The sequence below is a fragment of the Typopeltis vanoorti genome, chromosome 20 (assembly GCF_054136105.1).
Source record: "Typopeltis vanoorti isolate ZY-2024b chromosome 20, IOZ_Tvanoo_1.0, whole genome shotgun sequence".
NCBI classification, from domain to species: domain Eukaryota; kingdom Metazoa; phylum Arthropoda; class Arachnida; order Uropygi; family Thelyphonidae; genus Typopeltis; species Typopeltis vanoorti.
Genome location: NC_143568.1, coordinates 90,594,789 through 90,613,341, shown reverse-complemented (window position 1 = coordinate 90,613,341; position 18,553 = coordinate 90,594,789). Strand labels below are relative to the sequence as shown.

General features: G+C 35.4%; 1 protein-coding gene across 4 annotated transcripts in view; it reads left to right on the top strand.

Annotated features, from left to right (window-relative positions):
* Nucleotides 1-18,553, top strand: part of Iml1 (GATOR complex protein Iml1) — a 414,032-nt gene that overhangs the window by 80,320 nt on the left and 315,159 nt on the right. For all 4 annotated transcript variants that reach the window (XM_090410642.1, XM_090410643.1, XM_090410644.1 and 1 more), the window contains exons 10-11: nt 5,697-5,831; nt 10,529-10,590. In XM_090410642.1, coding sequence (XP_090266768.1) covers nt 5,697-5,831; nt 10,529-10,590 — 197 coding nt within the window. The remainder of the gene's footprint in view (nt 1-5,696; nt 5,832-10,528; nt 10,591-18,553) is intronic.

Genomic DNA, 18,553 nt, shown 5'->3' with positions numbered 1-18,553 from the left:
ATTCAATTCAAACTATTTGAAACATTTCTGCCATGCCTTATGTAGAAGGAAATTTTTAATTCAGACTTCTGAAGAAATCATTTATATTCAAAAACATCTATTTATGCGGATCACTGAATAAAAACCAAGGACTGATGTTAGATGGCATATGAAAATTACTTATTAAATCTTTTAACATCCTAGACTTCAAGTTCATTAATAATCACCTTCTGTTGTTAACTGCAGAGAGCTAATGCATGCCATGTGACTTCAAGTTTATTTGTTGGCATGAATTTATTTATTTTTCTTGTATTGTTTTTTAAGTTTAGACAACTTTACTTTCTTTAGGATTACACAGTGGTCAGCATTCGTAGTGAAGAATTTATGGAGACACAACACATATTAGAATAACTTTACTTATCATTAAGAAAGTAACATTCGGCATTTCGACCTCCTGTATTGATGTCATCATCATCAGGTAAAACATACATATGTACAGGATACAAGCTACATAACACTACATTACACAAAAGTAAAATGAATCTAAATGTTCGTTAATCATTTACCCTAGCCTGATCTCTGGTGGAAAAAAAAAAGAACTGTATTAAACAATTTCCAAAGTCTTCTCATATTAAGATTTTCAAACAGAAAAAAAAAATCTCACTGCAAACAGAAGAAAATCTTAATATGAGTGTGTGAAATTCATGTGGGAAAGAATTATTGGAAAGCCTAAAGAAAGCTATAGAATTACTGATATTACCAGATAGTTTGTAATTTTGCACACCGTTGTATCCAGGCTCTGGGCAGCATTTGCTAACAGGTCGCCCTTGCTCTGCCACGGTGCATGAATACAGATTTTTGGTTATAACAGCAAAACATAATCGACACACCATGGCAGGCTCCACTCAACAGGTACACAGATATCTCAACAAACTGTGGCAAGTAGGCCTATATATTTGAAAACCTGTAGTCTGTTTCCCTTTATCCACTACTCATCATAGAGCAGTTCATTTTCAGTGGTGTTGTATCCATAAAAATTGGACATGACACCTGTACTCTTTACAGATGAGGTTGTTTTAGTCTTTTCTCCAATTCTAGTTGAAACTTGATCTGGCATGAAAGTGGTACTGCTTACCATCGCGTGAATGTTCTTGAAAGGGATCGATATGGTTTTGTTGGGGTCATGGTGGGGAGACATTATGCTTAATAGACACACCAAGCAACAGGTGTTGGAACATGCAGCTATCATCATGAACCATGGGCTCACTGCCCATTGGTGTCCGATGCCTCCTTCACTATCCTCTTCCACCTTTTTTGTCCAGTGCATAGTGTCACAGTTTCTGTTAACTCATTCCACACCAGTCTTTTATGTCATCTATCCATTCTCTGTATGGTCTGCCTCTTCTGTTTACACCATCCATAATGCCAAACATGAATGCCTTTATCTTCTGGTCCTCACTCATTCTGCAAATGTGTCCAAATAATTGCAGCTTCCATTGTATAATCTTCTACATTAGATTCTCCTTTGGTTGTATCTTCCGATAGAGCTCTTCATTTGTGATTTTCTGTACCCATCTCATTCTTAGAATCTTTCTGTAACAAGTGCTTTCAAATGCCAAAATTATTTTTCTTGATTCCTTATTTATTACCCACATTTCACATCCATACAGTACACCACTGAAGATGCATGTTTCCAGTACTCTTAGTTTTGTTTGCAGGTTGATCATTTTACTTTTCCAGATGTTATCCATGGCCTTCAGATTTGTTCTTCCCTTTGCAATCCTGATCTTTATTTCTTTTTTACAGTCCAAATCATATGTCATTTTACTTCCCAAATATGTGAATTGTTCTACATTTTCTATATCAGTTCCATCCACTTGTATCTTTTGTTTCATGTTCTTCTCACCAAATACTATTGTCTTTGTTTTTTCCAAGTTCATAACAAGTCCAAATCTCTTCTCCTTCCTCGTTTAACAGATTCAATGTTTTTTGTAGTTCTCTTTCGTCTTCTTCAATAATAACAATGTCATCTGCAAATTTCAGATTGTTAATTCTCATCCCATGTACTGATATTCCTTTTGTATCTTCCTTCAGTTTGTCCATTGCTCTTTCTAAATGTGCAATGAAAATGCTTGATGATATTGGGTCCCCCCTGTCTAATACCTCTGCGTGTTCTAAACTATTTCCCCAAATCATCATCTATTCTAACTACTGCAACTGCATTCCTATACACAGCTTTTAATATAGCTATTAGTTTTCTCTCAATTCCATAAGATTCTAGCACTGCTAATGTCCCTTTCTGGTCGATACTGTCAAATGTCTTCTGAAAATCAACAAAGCAAGTATATATATTTTTGTTTTTTCTCCTAGCTTTCTCTGTTATTAACCACATTGTCAAAATCTGTTGAATTGTAGTTCTATCTTTTCTAAATCCTGCTTGCTTGTCTGCAAGGTATGCTTCTAATTGTGTTCTCAATCTTTCTGTCAATATCATCATCATCACCTTACCAAGATGACTTGTCAAAGCAGTTGTTCTATAATTTTTACATTCTACCTTATTCCTTTCTTATATAATGTCACTAATATCTTTTTCACCCACTCCTCTGGTTTTCCCTTCTTTCCATACCATATTACATAGTTGTGACTATGTAATTATTATTGAATTATTAGTGAAATTATTGAATATGAAGCAATTATGACTGGTGAATATATTGCAATGAAGTTCTTCAACGTCCTGTTCTATTGTTCCATGGTGCTATTTTGAAGAATTCATTTTATGGACGACAATGCCACACCATGTACACAAGCATGGCGATACTTCTGGAGACCAAGAATCTTAATTGAATCAAGTGGCCAGCATGATCACCAGATCTCAACCCCATAGAATATGTTTGTGGTGCAATAGGGAGATGTATTGCTGCTCAAAATTCTACTCCCCCCCTCCAGAAAATGAACAAGGCCTTATCCTTACTCTGAAGGAGGAGTAAGTCAATTTGCCTCAACAACTTCCGAATCACTTGGTACTACATTGTGAAAGCTGCATCGCAGTTCAAGGTGGACATATTCCATACTAAAATGTCTCTCCACATAGTTTTTTGTAAGCACTGTACATTAATTCCTTAACTGCATCCTTAGGAAATTTGTAACTGTTGCCATAAACATATTGCAATTTAATTTGTAGGAACTTTATAACACATTTTTTGTGTAATATAATTTATTGGTATGCTGGCAATAAATTTATTTTCACATTTGGCTGTAGTCATACAATTATTTTCATATACAGGTAAAAATGTAGTTCATCCTTAGCTTTTGGTCACCAGTGTAACTTCCTACCAACAATTTTCTTCTGAATTACACTTCCATGTTAGGACTTCTTCTTCTGCAGCTTTTCCCACTTAAGTAGGGTCGCTGTTTCTAGTGAGTTTCCTCCACAACCGCCTGTCTTGGGCGTGCCAAGTTTATCCTCAAGTCCTCCTCCACCATCTCCCTCCATCTCTTCTTTGGCTGCCTGCGCTTTCTCCTCCCCTGCACATTCATCTGCATGACCTTTCTTCTCACATACTCTTCCTCCCTCCTCATCACATGACCAAACCATCTCAACCTTGCCTCCTGCATCTTTGCTCTTAAGTTCGTAACTTTCACCGTTCCCCTTACATAATCATTTCTCAGACGATCCTTTCTGGTCACACTGCACATCCACCTAAGCATTCTCATCTCTGCTACCTCCATCCTGTTGATGTTATTTTTCCTCAGGGCCACAATTTCCATAGCATACATCATAGCTGGTCTCACTACTGTCCTGTAGATTTTGCCTTTTAGATTGATCAGCACCCTCTTATCGCATAGCACTCCAGCCATCTCTCTCCAGTTCCTCCATCCTGCTTGTATCCTGCATCCCACTTCCTTCTCAGCCTCACCATCCTCTTTCATTGTTGAACCTAAGTATCTAAAGTCACTGACTTTCTTAATGACATTTCCTTCCAGCTCCAGATCTGTCTCCTGGTTGCCATCCACCTTGCAACACACATACTATGTCTTAATTCTGCTTGGTCTCATACCTCTATCTTCCAGTACTTTTCTTCAACTTTCCAGTTTAGCTGCCACTTCTTCTCTTGATTCTGCACACAGCACGATGTCATCTGCATACAACATAGTCCAAGCGTGTCTTCTCTCACCTCCTCCATCACTACCTCCATCACAATATTAAACAGGAATGGACTTAATGCTGACCCTTGATGCAAGCCAACTGTCACTGGGAAACTTTCTGTCTCTCCCAGGCAGGTCCAAGCTCTTGTCTTCACATTTCTGTACATCTCCTACACCACCTGACATATTTCTCCGGTACCTTCTTCTCCCTCAGACACCTCCAGACTTCTTGTTTCCGTTGTATAATCTTCTACATTACACTCTCCTTGGCACTCTATCATACGCTTTCTCCAGATCAATAAATACCAGATATAGCTCCTTTTGCTTCTCTCAAAACTTTTCCATCATCTGTCGTAACTCAAAGATAGCATCTGTCATCGATCGACTAGGCATGAAGCCAAATTGCTCCTTTGCAATCTCTACCTCCTTCCTCAGTCTTCCATCAAGAACCTTCTCTGGGATTTTCATTGTGTGGGACATCAACTTTATTCCTCTGTAATTCTTACAGTCTTTTGCATCCCTTTTACTCTTGTAGATGGGGACAAGAGTACATTCTCCTCCATTCCTCATGTATATTTCCCTGTTGACAAACTTTTATTAACAGTTCCCACAGCAGGTCAATTCCCTCTTTCCCCCAGTGCTTCTGTGCCTCCACTGGGATCCTGTCAGGGCCCACCGATTTTCCATTCTTCATCCTCTTTACGGCCTCCTTCACTTCCACTCTACTAATGTTCTGCACCATCCCCTCATATGGCTCCCCATCTTCTCTGTGAGTCCTTGCATTTTCTTCATTCAAAAGTATTTCTCCATCTGTTTCTTATATCCACATCCCCCTTTAATATCCTTCCTCCAGTGTCTTTGATCTGCCTCACATGTACGATGTCCTTTGGTGCCTTATTTCTACATTTTTCCAATCGATAAATCTTTCTCTGTCCTTCCTTTGTTTCTAATTGATCATAAAGGTTTATATGCCATGGCCTTCACCTGTGCAACAACTCTCTTGGCTTCTCGCTTTTTCTCTCTGTCCTCTTTCACTCTTGACTCGTCCCACTTCTGCTTTGCCTTCCTCTTAGCCGTCACTGCTTCTTGTACATTATTATTCCACCAACAACCCTTCTGCTCTCTAATCTTTCCGGATGTTTCATCAAGCACCTCAACTGCACAGCTTAGAATTACTTTTGAATTATGTCTCCACCAATCTTGTACACTTTCTAGTCCATCCGAAATCCTCTCTAACACCTTCTCCCTAAAACATTTACAGGAAAATTCCCTTTTCATCAGAAATTTGACATGACCAGGCCTTCTGAATTATGCAGCATAGCTACTATAAAACTTTTATACCTCCATATTTAAGCATTTCTGCTGGGATGCTGTCTAATTCAGCTGCCTTTCCATATTTCAGGTTTTTGATGGCTTTTTCTGCCTAAAGTATTGATAGTTATTCCTGATTACATTCCTCTTGAATATTTTTACCACTATTCTGTCATTTGATCTTTCATTCAGTAATATTTCAAAGAAATCTATATTTATATCTCTTATTAGAATATTCATTTAAAATTAATTTTTCTTAGTTTTTGAAAAGCATTATATGGATCGGAGTTTCGACCGGACTGGCCAGTTGTCAGTGGTAATATCGCCAGGTGTTGGTGTATTTGAAGTGGATAGAGAACTGACAAATATTACAAAACAAAGGGTTATTGATAATGGTAAGATTTATTTGTCTTTTATAAACTTTGTTTAAAGTAGCTAATCATTATTTTGAATGACTATATATAAACTTTAGTTATGTGATCAAAAAGGTTTTATTAAACCATTTTAATTGCATAATTAAAGTTTATTAAGGTTTCCAAATTTATAGAACATCTTGCTTTTGATATTTTACAGCAAAATGCTATCATGCTGTTTTTATGGTAGAGGTACTAACTATAGTAGACTTGCAGAGACAACAAAAAACAGTCTTTATATTCTAAATTTCCTATATGAATTTGAAGGGAGAAGCATCCCCCTTCTGCTTTTTTGTGAGAATTAATATCTTCAAAACTATAATGACATTTAATGGGGAGAAATAACATTTTTTTTATCTCTTCATGGCAAAAAAAAAAAAAGGTTAATTTTTCAGTAACCCATCAAACACTTTCTGCCTGTATGTTTTTGGAATCCTGCAAACAGCAAATGCAGGAAGAACACGTGTAATTAACATATGATACACTTGCCTTCGAAGCACGAAATTGAAAAATTGCAGAAGCATCAAAAGATTAGCAGGGCTGAAAAGAGAATGAAGCAGGTGGTCCAAAAGAATAATGACTGAACAAACAGGAAAAACAAGTTAAGGAGAAAATTATGTATAGAGACTCCGTGATCAGGGGAATATTTAACAAAATTTGACAAAATCCTGTTTCCCGAGTGCAAAAAATTCATGTATTAGCCACGCCATCCAGATCCAAAAAGGTAAATCGAAGGAAATGATTGTATTAGTTGGTACAAATGATTTGAGAGGTGAGAAGTATTCTATGAGGAAGGATGTAAAGAAGTTGTTAGAAGAGGCAGAACTGAAGAGTGAGAAGGTGAAGATTTTAACTCTTCTACCGTGCTATGATAGAGGCGAACTGAGGAGATTGTTGGTAGCCAGTGAGTCTATACATAAATTGTGCAGAAGGAATGATGTAGGATTTGTTGATCTGTGGGCTGTGATTGACAGAAAGAAGGATTTGTACAATGCTGATACCCTGTAGTGTTTTATGCCATGGTACAGATTTAAGCTTCTTCCTAAGCATGTCATAATCACCTGCCTATTATAGTTCCACAAATATCCATGCTTGACTGAATATTCCTCATTTTGACTTGGATATTCCAAGTCAAAATCACATTTCACCATTCTTGGGGAAGTTCATCTGGAAGAACATCTGATCGTTCTGCAGAAATTCATCCAGAAGAACATTAAGAATATATTTCACTTAAAGACCCCAAAATAATCTGGTTTAGCAAACCCGCATTATCTACAAAACACAGGGTTCAGTGGAACAAAATGAAAGTATTACAAGGAAGTTATTTTCTTCTGTACAAAGAAAACTGTGAAGTACACATTGCCTTAAACTTTCTCAATTTTGAGAAGTTATTGACTAATCCTCGCCATTCATGTGTTTCATAAATTGTAGTTAGTTAATTGTTTAAAAATATTTTATTAAATAATTTATTTTATTGTCATTATTTTTGGGTATCTGTTAATGCAGATAGAGCTATCCTGCAGCTGAAATCACGTGCTTTCATTTGAATTGATGTTCTTTTTTGTGATTGTTTTTCCTATAATCATACTGAAAGTGGCTATGAAACATAGCTGAAAATTCTACAAATAAAAAGATTTAAATTAACATAAGTGATTCCATTATTAATAACTTATAATGATTTTTCCACTTAATTCTCAATTTAGATCATTTCTGGATTACTTTATTTGAATTTCTTATACCATACCATCTATTGGTTTGGTCTTTTTAGTAGTATGTTATAGCACTGTTTGCTTTATTGAGAGTTAACTATAATATTTGTAAAGATAATATAAATAATATAATCTTTTCTTCCTATGTACCCTGTGTCCTTTATGCCCACGCATGGCACTTTTGTGTTATAACTCTTGGGTCGTTTTGTTTTTGGGGGTCAAAAGTCTTATCTGCAGGTATTAATTTGAGAGATGTTGTTACAGCGTTAAATAGTGAAATAAAGAGAATAAGGATTGTCTTGTTTGAATACATTAGTGCTAGCTAATTCTTTTTTGTCTACCGGATGAGAATGTTTGAAGTCCATACATTCAGTAAAGGAATGGAAAGATAAATTTTCACACTCAGAAGTTGGAGAAGTTTTAGAAATTAATTTGAATCATTGTTATCATACAATATTTTGTGTCATGCAGTGAATTTTTTACAATATATGATGCAAAAGCTTTAAATCATGCAAGGAAAATAAGTATTTTTTTTTTTACATTCCTATTCCTGTTCTTTTGAGGTAAGAGCTATTTCCTAAGCCTAATGTGGAAGTTAGTTGCCAAATTAACTGGGGTGATTTCTTTTTATTGGCTATATTAACACTGAAGAGTACAATGCTGACTGTTTTTCATTTTAATAAAATTATGGAGACTACAACCATGTTAGGAATAATTATTTTAATTTCCCAACATTTTGACCCCTTCATATTAAGGTCATCTCGAGTATACACACATATATATATATATACAAAGACAAGCTACATTGCATTTCTAACAGCAAGCCAACGTGACAATTGATCAGTCGTTATTCTACTGGCCTGACCTCTAGTGGGAAAGAAAAACTATATCAAAGCTATATTCTATATATAACATTATCAGAGAACAAATTCATATAGATAGTCTTAATAAAACAAAGGTGGCCTAATCCATAATTTAACAAGAGTGTTATATTAGAGTTATGATCCTGGATTGCTTACAGTCCTAATTATAATTAAGTAAACTCCTAAGTGGGTAGAATATGTGCCACCATATTCTTGGGATTGTTAGACCACTGTTATTAAGATTAGACGTGAGGAGCTGAAGAATCTTCCTCAGCCATAGCCAAGTTAGCCGGTCTTGGGCATGGACAGCAGGGTTTTTTCCCCAGTTTATTTTGGGGTTTTTCATCCCACAAAGCAGGCAAACTGGCCTTGAGAACTTAACACTATAGGCCATAGGATATACCGGGGCATAGGGCTGACCACCTTATCCTGTAAACGGATTGAGGTCCGATGATCAATGGACCCTCGACACCGCAAGGTAAAAGAGGATATAAAGAAGATGAGATGAGATGAGATAAGAATTTCACAGGCCTCCTTAAATTTATGCTCAAATCACGTTTTGATTTGATATAAACAGGTACCTTTCCAGTCAGTTCTATGTAGAATATTTAGGGCATGATCAGAAAGGCCAGATTTACCATAATTATTAAATTTAATATGCCGTTTATGTTCCTTTTATCTGATAGGAATTGTGCACCTATTTCACCTATACAGGGCAAATTACAGGTGCAATGAATGCGGTATACTCCAGGGTGGGCCAGCAGAGGAAGTGGATCCTTAGATGAGTTGAGTAAGTTCTTTAATTTTACAGGAGGTTTAAAGGTTGTATTAAGGTTGTATTTCTATAGTATTCTGTTTATTTTATCTGATATCCCTTTAATGTATGGAATGATTACAGGTTTATTGTAATCTACTTTGTTTTTAAGTAAGGTCTTGTAAAGAATTTTGTTGATAGTAATTTGGCTGTAGCCATTTTTCAGGAAGGTATTACTGATAACTTTTAATTCATCTTTAAGTGCTTGTGCATTAGAGCAAATCTTCAAACTCCTGTTTTTAGTGTTAATGACACCTACTTTTTGTGTTTTGGTGGTGGTAGGGGTTTGTGTGTATATATTGCCCAGCGTGTGTAGGCTTCCGGTAAACAGGAAAGGAAAGACTGCCAGATGGAAGACGTGTGACAAGTGTATCTAAAAAAGGAAGTGTGTTCTGACTTTCAATCTCAATTGTGAATTGTATGCATTTGTACTGTTTGTTTAGGTGGCTGAGGAAAGCATCTAATGTCTGGTGGCCAGATAGCAAAAACATCATCAACGTATTTAAGCCAGACTTTTGGTTTTAAAGTAGAGGAATCTAGAAGCACATTGCTCCAAAGCTTCCATATAAAAGTTAGCAACATTCTTGAAAAGGACAGAGACACGAAACTGACTAATAAATCACTTTTTTTCAGTAATTCTTTAATTTAATTTTTTTCAGTAACTCTCTTTCAGTAAGTCTTTAATTCTGTTTACAAAGTGTTGTGTATTTTTAATATAGGAGAGGGAATGACCTACTAACTTCTTGAGTGTTGATAGTTTCTTGACTAAATGATAATTGGGGCTGTCCATATCTTCAACTATTGGCCAGAGTGATACATTCTGTTTGTGAATATTGGGTAAACCATAAATTATTGGGAAACGAACATAGTGCAGAAGTAGTTTTTTAACTGTATCCTAGGGCCAAGATGTGACTGATTTAAGTAATTTTTCTGTTTTCTAAAATAAAGAGACAAAAGGCTTCAGTTTGGCGGCACAAAATTATATAAATCAAGTGGATATTAAATCCAGCATTATTCAAAGCGAATGTAGAAACAGTTTATATTTATATTCCCTTAATTTATATTCCCAAAATTTATATTCCCTTAAGCTCTCTAGTCAAATTTAGTATGAAACTTTCATAGTTTCTGCATTCAACTTTGAAATAATGTCGGATTTGATATCCACTTGATTTATATAATTTTCTGTTTTCTTTTTTATTCGATTAGTCAGATTATAGTTAACAAGTTGATAGGCACTGTTGTCCGAGACTAATTGAGTTATTATTTCCAAATAAGTTGTTCTGTTTTTTTCAGGAATTGCTAGTGACCTGGTATGCTTAGGAGAACAGCCTCTTCATGCTGTTCCTTTATTTAAGGTGAGATTTAATTTTTCTTGTTACTGCATCTCACAATAATGTGTATGTTAATTTTCTATTGAATTTTAATTAGTTTTACACTTATTATTTCATTGTATGGTATTTTTGTGATGTTTTTTGTATGTTTATTTTATTGTTGTATATAACTAATTGTACCATCATTTTATATTTTGGTTTATATACGAGGTTGTTCAATGCTCGAGTTTTTTGATCCCGTTCATATAGTATGAACGGGATCAAAATTTGTCTAACTCTTCAAAATAGGCAGTTGTTTTGGCAATCACCTCATCGTTTGATGAAAATCTCTTTCCTGCCAGCCATTTTTTTCATGTTTGGAAGTCCGAGGGAGCCAAATCTGGAGAGTAGGGGGAGATGTGAAAGGACTTCGTAGTGTAAATCGAACAATTTTGTAGTCAATTTGCAGAAGAGTGAGCGGATGCATTGTCGTGGTGAAAAAAAATCTTATTTTTTGCCAAGTGTGGTCGTTTTTCCTTTACTTCATTATTTAAATGATCCAGCAAAGACGCATAATACACTCCGGTAATCGTTTTGCCTTTTTCCAAGAAGTCTATGAAGATTATGCCACGAGCATCCCAGAAGACAGTGGCCATAACCTTTCCTGCTGAAGGAATGGTTTCGCTTTTGTCCATGTTTTGTCCACTGTTACGAAACGACGTAAAAATTCCTCTGGATTCCTTTGAAACAGCTTCAAGCTGTCCTTGCAACAGTTCACACGTTGACGCTTTTGATCCAGTGTGAGCAAATGCGGCACTAATCTTGTGGATAGTTTTCTCATATGTAAATATTCATGTAAAATATTATGTACATGGTCATTTGAGATGCCCACAGCCTTAGCAATTTCACACACCTTCATTCTTCTATCATCCATCATCATATCATGGATTTTTTCAATAATTTCTGGAGTAGTGACCTCAACAGGGTATCCAGAATGTTCAGCTTCACTTGTGCTCATATAGCCACTTCGAAAGTTACTAAACCACTTATAAACCATTTTAATCAAAGGTGCAGACTCACCAAAGCTAAGCTTGTTTATCAAGCTTAGCTTTGGTTCCTGAGCTGTTTTGCCTTTCAAAAAGTAATGTTTAATACTACACAAAATTCTTTCTTATCCATTTTTCACAAATCACGGTACTTGATCGATTCAAATCAATTCCAAACACAGAGTAATAGATCTATCTGACTGAAACTTAGTGTGTGATTCTCCAACAGTTGCCAGCAACAAAAAATAACCTCAATACTTACTGGTGGTGTAATCTCTTAGACTTTGCACGGACTTATCGAACAGCCCTCATATATATATGGAAATGGAAATAGATAAAATCAACAAAACTGGTAAGGAAGTCAACTGAATAAATTTATATGGAATAAGATAGAAATTAGTCATAATGCTAAATTAGCTGTATACAAGACAGTGTTCAAACCAATTTTAACTTATGGATCTGAGAGCTGGGTTAGAAGTAAAACACTTGACCAAAAACTAGAGACTGTAGATATGAGAGTGCTGAGAAAGATTAGGGGGCATGAACAGATGGCATCAATGGCAATATCATATTAAAAATGATGATATTAGGAAAGAACTTGACATTGTCAGCATCCAGGAATGCTGAGCTAATCTCAGGTGGTATGGTCACTTAAACAGAATGGGCAAGGAAAGATTAGCAAAACAAGTGTTCTCTGCCAGGTTGACAGGAGGAAGACCAAGATATAGGTGGAGTGATACAGTAAAAAGTGCCTTAGAAGATAGAAATATAAGATCTGATAATGTTGGAGTCTTGACAGTAAAATTATAGATAGGAAGTTAATAATGATGTAAATTTTTCATCTAGTACTATCATATCCTGTACACCCCCTTGAGGGTATATGGCAGAAATTTGATGATGATGATGAGCTAACTGTAAAACGGCCTTGAAAATTACATAAAACCACTTAAGTTGGTTTTTAGGGTATAAATCCTTCAAAACATTTTTATCAGAGTAGAAAGTTTTTTTGGTTATAAAGTATACACAAGAAATTATATTCTTGTTTTTAATCCTTTATCCAAGCATACGGAAACAAAGTTAGCACATGAAGTATCTTCACAGCTAGACTTCTGTATGTAGAGAATGTTGACATCACATCATTTGCCTCAGTATCCCATGCACAGAACATGTCTTTTCATGCATGTATATTGTTATGCATTATGGAAAGGGCCACTTGCCAGATTGGTTTTAACCTTTATTTGAAGTCTCATCAGTGGAAGCTAGAACCAGGAAGGTGCATTTACATAAGAAAGCAATGAAATTATTACTAATCTGGTTGAGCAATATACACTCAGGCTGATCTTGAAAGACTTGACAGATTTATACAAATATAAATGTAGATGATTAATTTAAAAAAATTTTAAAAATCATTAATTTTTTTAAAAATGTGTTTTATTTTTCATAACATGTTATATACTTATTTATCTAGTTATTTTTTTATTACCTTTGCTGTCCTTGTTCCAATAAATTACAAACCACTGCCATCACCACCTTGTGAAGATTACAAGCATTGTAATCTCTTGTTCTCTGTTATTACAACAATGCCAAGCAGGAGGACTTGGTGACTTTTACTGCTCCTTTTCATGGTCAGACTACTGTTTTCAGATCAAGATACCTGTGTTGATACCAATAAATTACTTCAGATCAAGATACCTGTTGTGATCTTGTTACAGAAATAATTATATCGGAATGGAAACTTTTATTCCTCTCTGTTCAAATTCCCCAACCCATATCTAAACTATGTTCTTCAGAAAGTGTGCCAGGGCTGTCCAAGAAAAGCAAACAGCCTTTCACAAGTGGCTCGAGACCAAAACACTGACTTCATTCACAGCTTACGCAATTTCCTACAACACTTGTAAAACTGCCATTGAAAGGGCAAAGTCTAAATTCAACAATTATTATTATTATTATTATTTGACACCTCCAAGGCTCTATCATTTCATCCACCTCTTCCTAATTTATATAAATGATCTCCTCTCGTTGACCAAACGCTATTCTTAGTTTTGCTGATGGTAGCACACTCCACTTGTACTACTTATATGACAAGCCTTGCAGTGCTCAATCATCTCAAGCTTCAAGATCATCTATAATAAATTCCCTGAACTGATCTCCACAAGTATCCTTGATTGGGTTGAAAGCAACCTAATCAAGGGTTGTTTTCAAACCTAGTCAACTTCAATGCTTCCAAAATGCAGTTTTGCTTGTTTTCTGAGAAGAAAATCTTAAGTAAAAAAAACAACCTCAGATCTTACTTTTGCTAATGCTCAGTTCAACAGTCAAGACCAAATCTCTTCTCAGACCAACTCTTATTCCAAACCTTTCCTGGCACAGTCATATCACTTCTATAGTCTCATCAGCTTCCAAAAAGCTTGGCATCCTTTTCTGTTCAAGATGCTACTTCTCTGCCAAACAGAGAAGTAGCATCTTTATACTTACTTTCATACTTACTCTGTATAAATCCTAAATCTCATCAACATTGGAATACTGCTCCCATGTATAGGGTGGTGAACCTAAGATCTCCCAAAAAATTCTTGATGCTGTTCAGAAAACACTAGTCCAGTTGATAAGTGACAACAGTTCTCTTAGAGACTCTCTTCAGCAGCTTTCCCATAGAAGATCCATTTCTGCATTGTGTCTCTTCTACAGATATTTCTATGGCAATTGTTCAGCAGAATTCGAATCCATTATACCTCCCATTTCTGCTCAATTTACAAGAACTCATGATACAACTGCTCAACATTCTTTTACAGTTGAACTGCATACTCACTGAACCTGACTACTCCCAGTTATCCTTTATTCCTTCCATCTTAATTCTATGGAACAGCTTTCCCTATGAAGCATTTCCAAAGGATTAAAATCTTCTACAGTTGAAGGTCATCAACAAATTATTCTATTCCTGACTCTGTCCGTACACTGCATCTGTTTGCTATAGGATCTTCTGCCTTTCATGTGTGGAGAAAATATTAAAAAAAAAAAAAAATGAACCCATTTGAAGACAAGAACCAAACCTGGGAGACTCATCACCAAACCTCTGAAGAAAACATTGATTCAGCCAGGAAAAGTTGTCTGTGAGGATAGGATTATCAGAACTCCATGGTGGACTTAGGAAGTTAAAAAGATGGTCATGGCAAACAAGTACACAAATTGAAAGTTCCCAGCAAGTAATCCTCAGCATGTACTCTGAGAGAATACAGAGAAAAATTTAAGAAAGCAAAACAAGATATGAAAGCAGATAAAAAGTTCATGAAGACTTTAAAGTTATAGAAGATAAGTGCCAGAAAGATGGCAAAATGTTTGTGATGCTCTTGAAGAACCTCAGAAGTGAAGGAAAAAACTATAGTAAAAGGAATAAGAAATGATGAAGGTTACATGAAAACTGAAAATAAAGATATTCTAGATGTCTGGTGTAATCACTTTGAAAGATTGCTAAATGAACAGAGAAGTGACAGCATGACAGTAGAAACACCCATCAGGAATGCAATACATATCAGTACTTGAAGTAGAAAAGACCATCAAAAACCTGAAATGTCGAAAGGCAGTAGATATTTGACCAGAAATGGTCAAATATGGAAATGTTAGAAAATTTTACAGTGGCTACACTGTATAATAAGTTGAATACATTCAGAGGGTTGAATTCCAGATAATTGGATTAGAGCTCTCATAGTACCTGTCTATAAGAAGGAAAATAAAGCTGAATATGAGAATTACAGAGTGTTCTTGACAAGATTTATGCAAGTATGAGAAATACTAAGAAAAAATGTGAAAGGGAAGCTTGGAGAAGTACAAGCTAGATTTAGGGCAAATAGGGTTGTCCAGATCAGATTTTCACTGAGACCAGTAGTTGAAAAATAGTGGGAATATAAGAAATATCTGTACATTTGAGTTTTGTAGATCTGGAAAAGGCGTACAACAATGTACCAAGAGAAAAGCTGTTAAAAATACAACAGTATAAATAAATTGAGAGATGGGTTAGAAATAACACTTGATCAAAGAGTGAAAACCACAGATATAAAAGTTCTCTGAGCAAAATTGGGCACATGAATAGATGACATTAATTGCTGAACACCATATTAAAAATGAGGATATCAGGAAGAAGCTTAGCATTGTTAGCATTCAAGAGCGATCTGATCAATTAAATAGAATGGGATAGGAAAGGTTTGCAGAGGAAGTTTTTTGTGAATGACAGGAACAAGTTTCAGTAGGAGACCAAGATCAAATGCTGACTAATGATATTGGAGTACTGACAAATGATATTGGAGTACTGACAAATGATATTGGAGTACTGACAAATGATGTTGGAGTACTGACAAATGATGTTGGAGTACTGACAAATGATATTGGAGTACTGACAGATAACAGATGAATATGTAGGAAAATTGTCAATAGGAAGGTTGGTGATGATGTGAACTTTTCATGTAATACTATCATAATATCTGGTACATCCCTTGAGGATACATATTTGCAATTTGATTATTATGATAATCACATCTCCACTTAAGGAAAATTGCTGTTTTCTTAGTGTGATTTGCATCTTAAGCCTTACACCTCGCACTAGCATTTTACATCTATAGGTTTCTTCAGCCACCCAAAAAAAACTTTGTATTCTCTTCTCTCATAAAAGATACTACTTCTCATGTATATACTTCCTGACAGTATAAATCCCAAATTCTCCCAACCTTAAAATACTGTTCTTGCTTTTTGGGTCGTGTACTACCTTAAATTAATATAAGTTAGAGTAAGAGTACTTAATTTAACCGAAAAGAGGGCACTCTGCTTAATAGATAAGATTTCTCACACAGATTTCTCACCCTATATATTTTTTTCATAGGCTCTGTTTGTTTTTGCATTTTGTTTTTCTCTACCTTCATTCTTCTACTTTCCTCTTAACTTATAAAAACATTAGCAGTTGCTGGTACATCTGTTCACAGTTTGGCTTTGGATTTATTTAACCAACTTTTCATTTTTCATTCTATGTACCCTTGTTCTTTGGAACAGCCTTCCCTTACCATTTTCACCAAGGACTATGATCTCTACCAATTTAAGAAATATTGATTCTTTTTCCCTGACCACTAGTTAAATAAAGAATATTTAGTATGCTTTCTTAAAATGGTATTTGGCCTAGCTTTTTATCTCTTTTGTCAATGTTTATGATTTGTGCACTGACTGAAAATACACCAATGTAAGATACAACTTTCTGACATGGGATTGTTACAGTATTGAGATGGGTCTTTTATCCTCATGAAGTTTGTACCTGCCTCCTGAGATGGGCCACATAGTTTGAAATAGATGTCAGGTCATTGAAACCTTAATCAGATGCACTTAATCAAAAGTCTGCCATCTTTCAAGTTGTGCAATATGTAGGCAACTCCAGTGCAGATGGTTGTATTCTCATAAGATTTCTGATTATTTTGCAAACTTTATAATTTTTAAAATAACCAGAATGGATATATAATATTCATACTTTAAATAATGCCTTTCTACTATATAATTATATGTGTATATTGGTAATTAGATGTTTTCAAAGAATATGTGTAGTAGATATGGTTGGTACATGTAAAAAATAGCAGAATCTATTAGATCCTATATATTTCTTCCTTGTTACAGGAACATCATCAGGAGAAGAGATTGATTGACACCATTCAAAACAGATGCATGTCACATAGCATGTGTTTAGTTACTCATATCTCAGTCACAGCTGAGTAAACAGAAGATCATACTACTGGAGCTCAAAGGAACAATAGTTAGTTTTTGTAATTCATATACAGGTCACACTCATTCATTATTGATGAATGAGTGTGACCTAATCATGATTATTTCCCATAACTTGAAGATAGGCATGCAGTCAGAATGATTGAAATTTCAGCACTGTTGCAAAGTTTCACAAGTTTCAAGAACGGACAATCATATTTAGATTGATTTGAGTATTGGATTGATTCTAAAGGACTATCTAGTGTCAGTGGCATGGGAAGCAAGGCTGCATTTATCAGCTTTCAGGAATTTGATGTAGTTCTTCTGATGTTCTTGGACTCAGTAGAACAGCTCCTTTGTCTGAAATAAGAAATGCAACATAAGCAGGATATTTGATAAACACCAGGCAAGGAGAGAGAGAGAGAGATAGTAATTTATCCACTGCAGATGATAGACAGTTGGTGCATAGCATTTTCATACCCTGCCTTAAGAAACATTAGAACAAATAGCACAGGTTCTTTGCTATGCACTGCCTTAAATATTTGTCACCCTTCTTTGAGTGAGTTGAATGTGATCTAATTTTCAAGCCGTAGGATAGATATAGGTGAAAAATTATAAAATAAAAAGGCAGCATTAAAAAGTAGCAACTCTGGATAATAAACTTTCAGAACAATTGGAGACATGCCATCATGACCAGAAGCTTTTTGTGATATCCACTTTGGACAGGACTCTTCTCATTTCTTTCTGGCGGGAAAACTTGATGCAGTTCTTCTGAAATGGGAATTCACTGCATGTTCGGAATTTTAGGAGAACATTTTCTAAATTTCTCTATACACGAATGTGCGAAAAAGAAATCAGTCATCCAAGTGCAAAAGTAGGAGTAGGGTGAAACAAAAGTTACAGCTAGTAGTTTTGGCAGGAGATAGGAAAGCCTGATTGCCATTGGGATACGACAAATTTTTTTCTGCTTTTACTCTTTCAGAATGTTTTGGATATGTTGATAGTTTGCCTGTAGCTTTATCAGACCTAGGTATGAACAGAAAGGAAGATGGAGATTTTGATGTAAACCAATTGTAATATGCCCATTTCTTTTCTTGTATAGCCTTGGCATATTTCTTGGAGAACCAAAGTTTAGATAATGTGAAAAATAAATTAAATTACAGAATAATTACTTACATAGGGACAAATTAGATTTGGCCAGCCATGTTATAGCTACTAGACATAGAATTCATTGG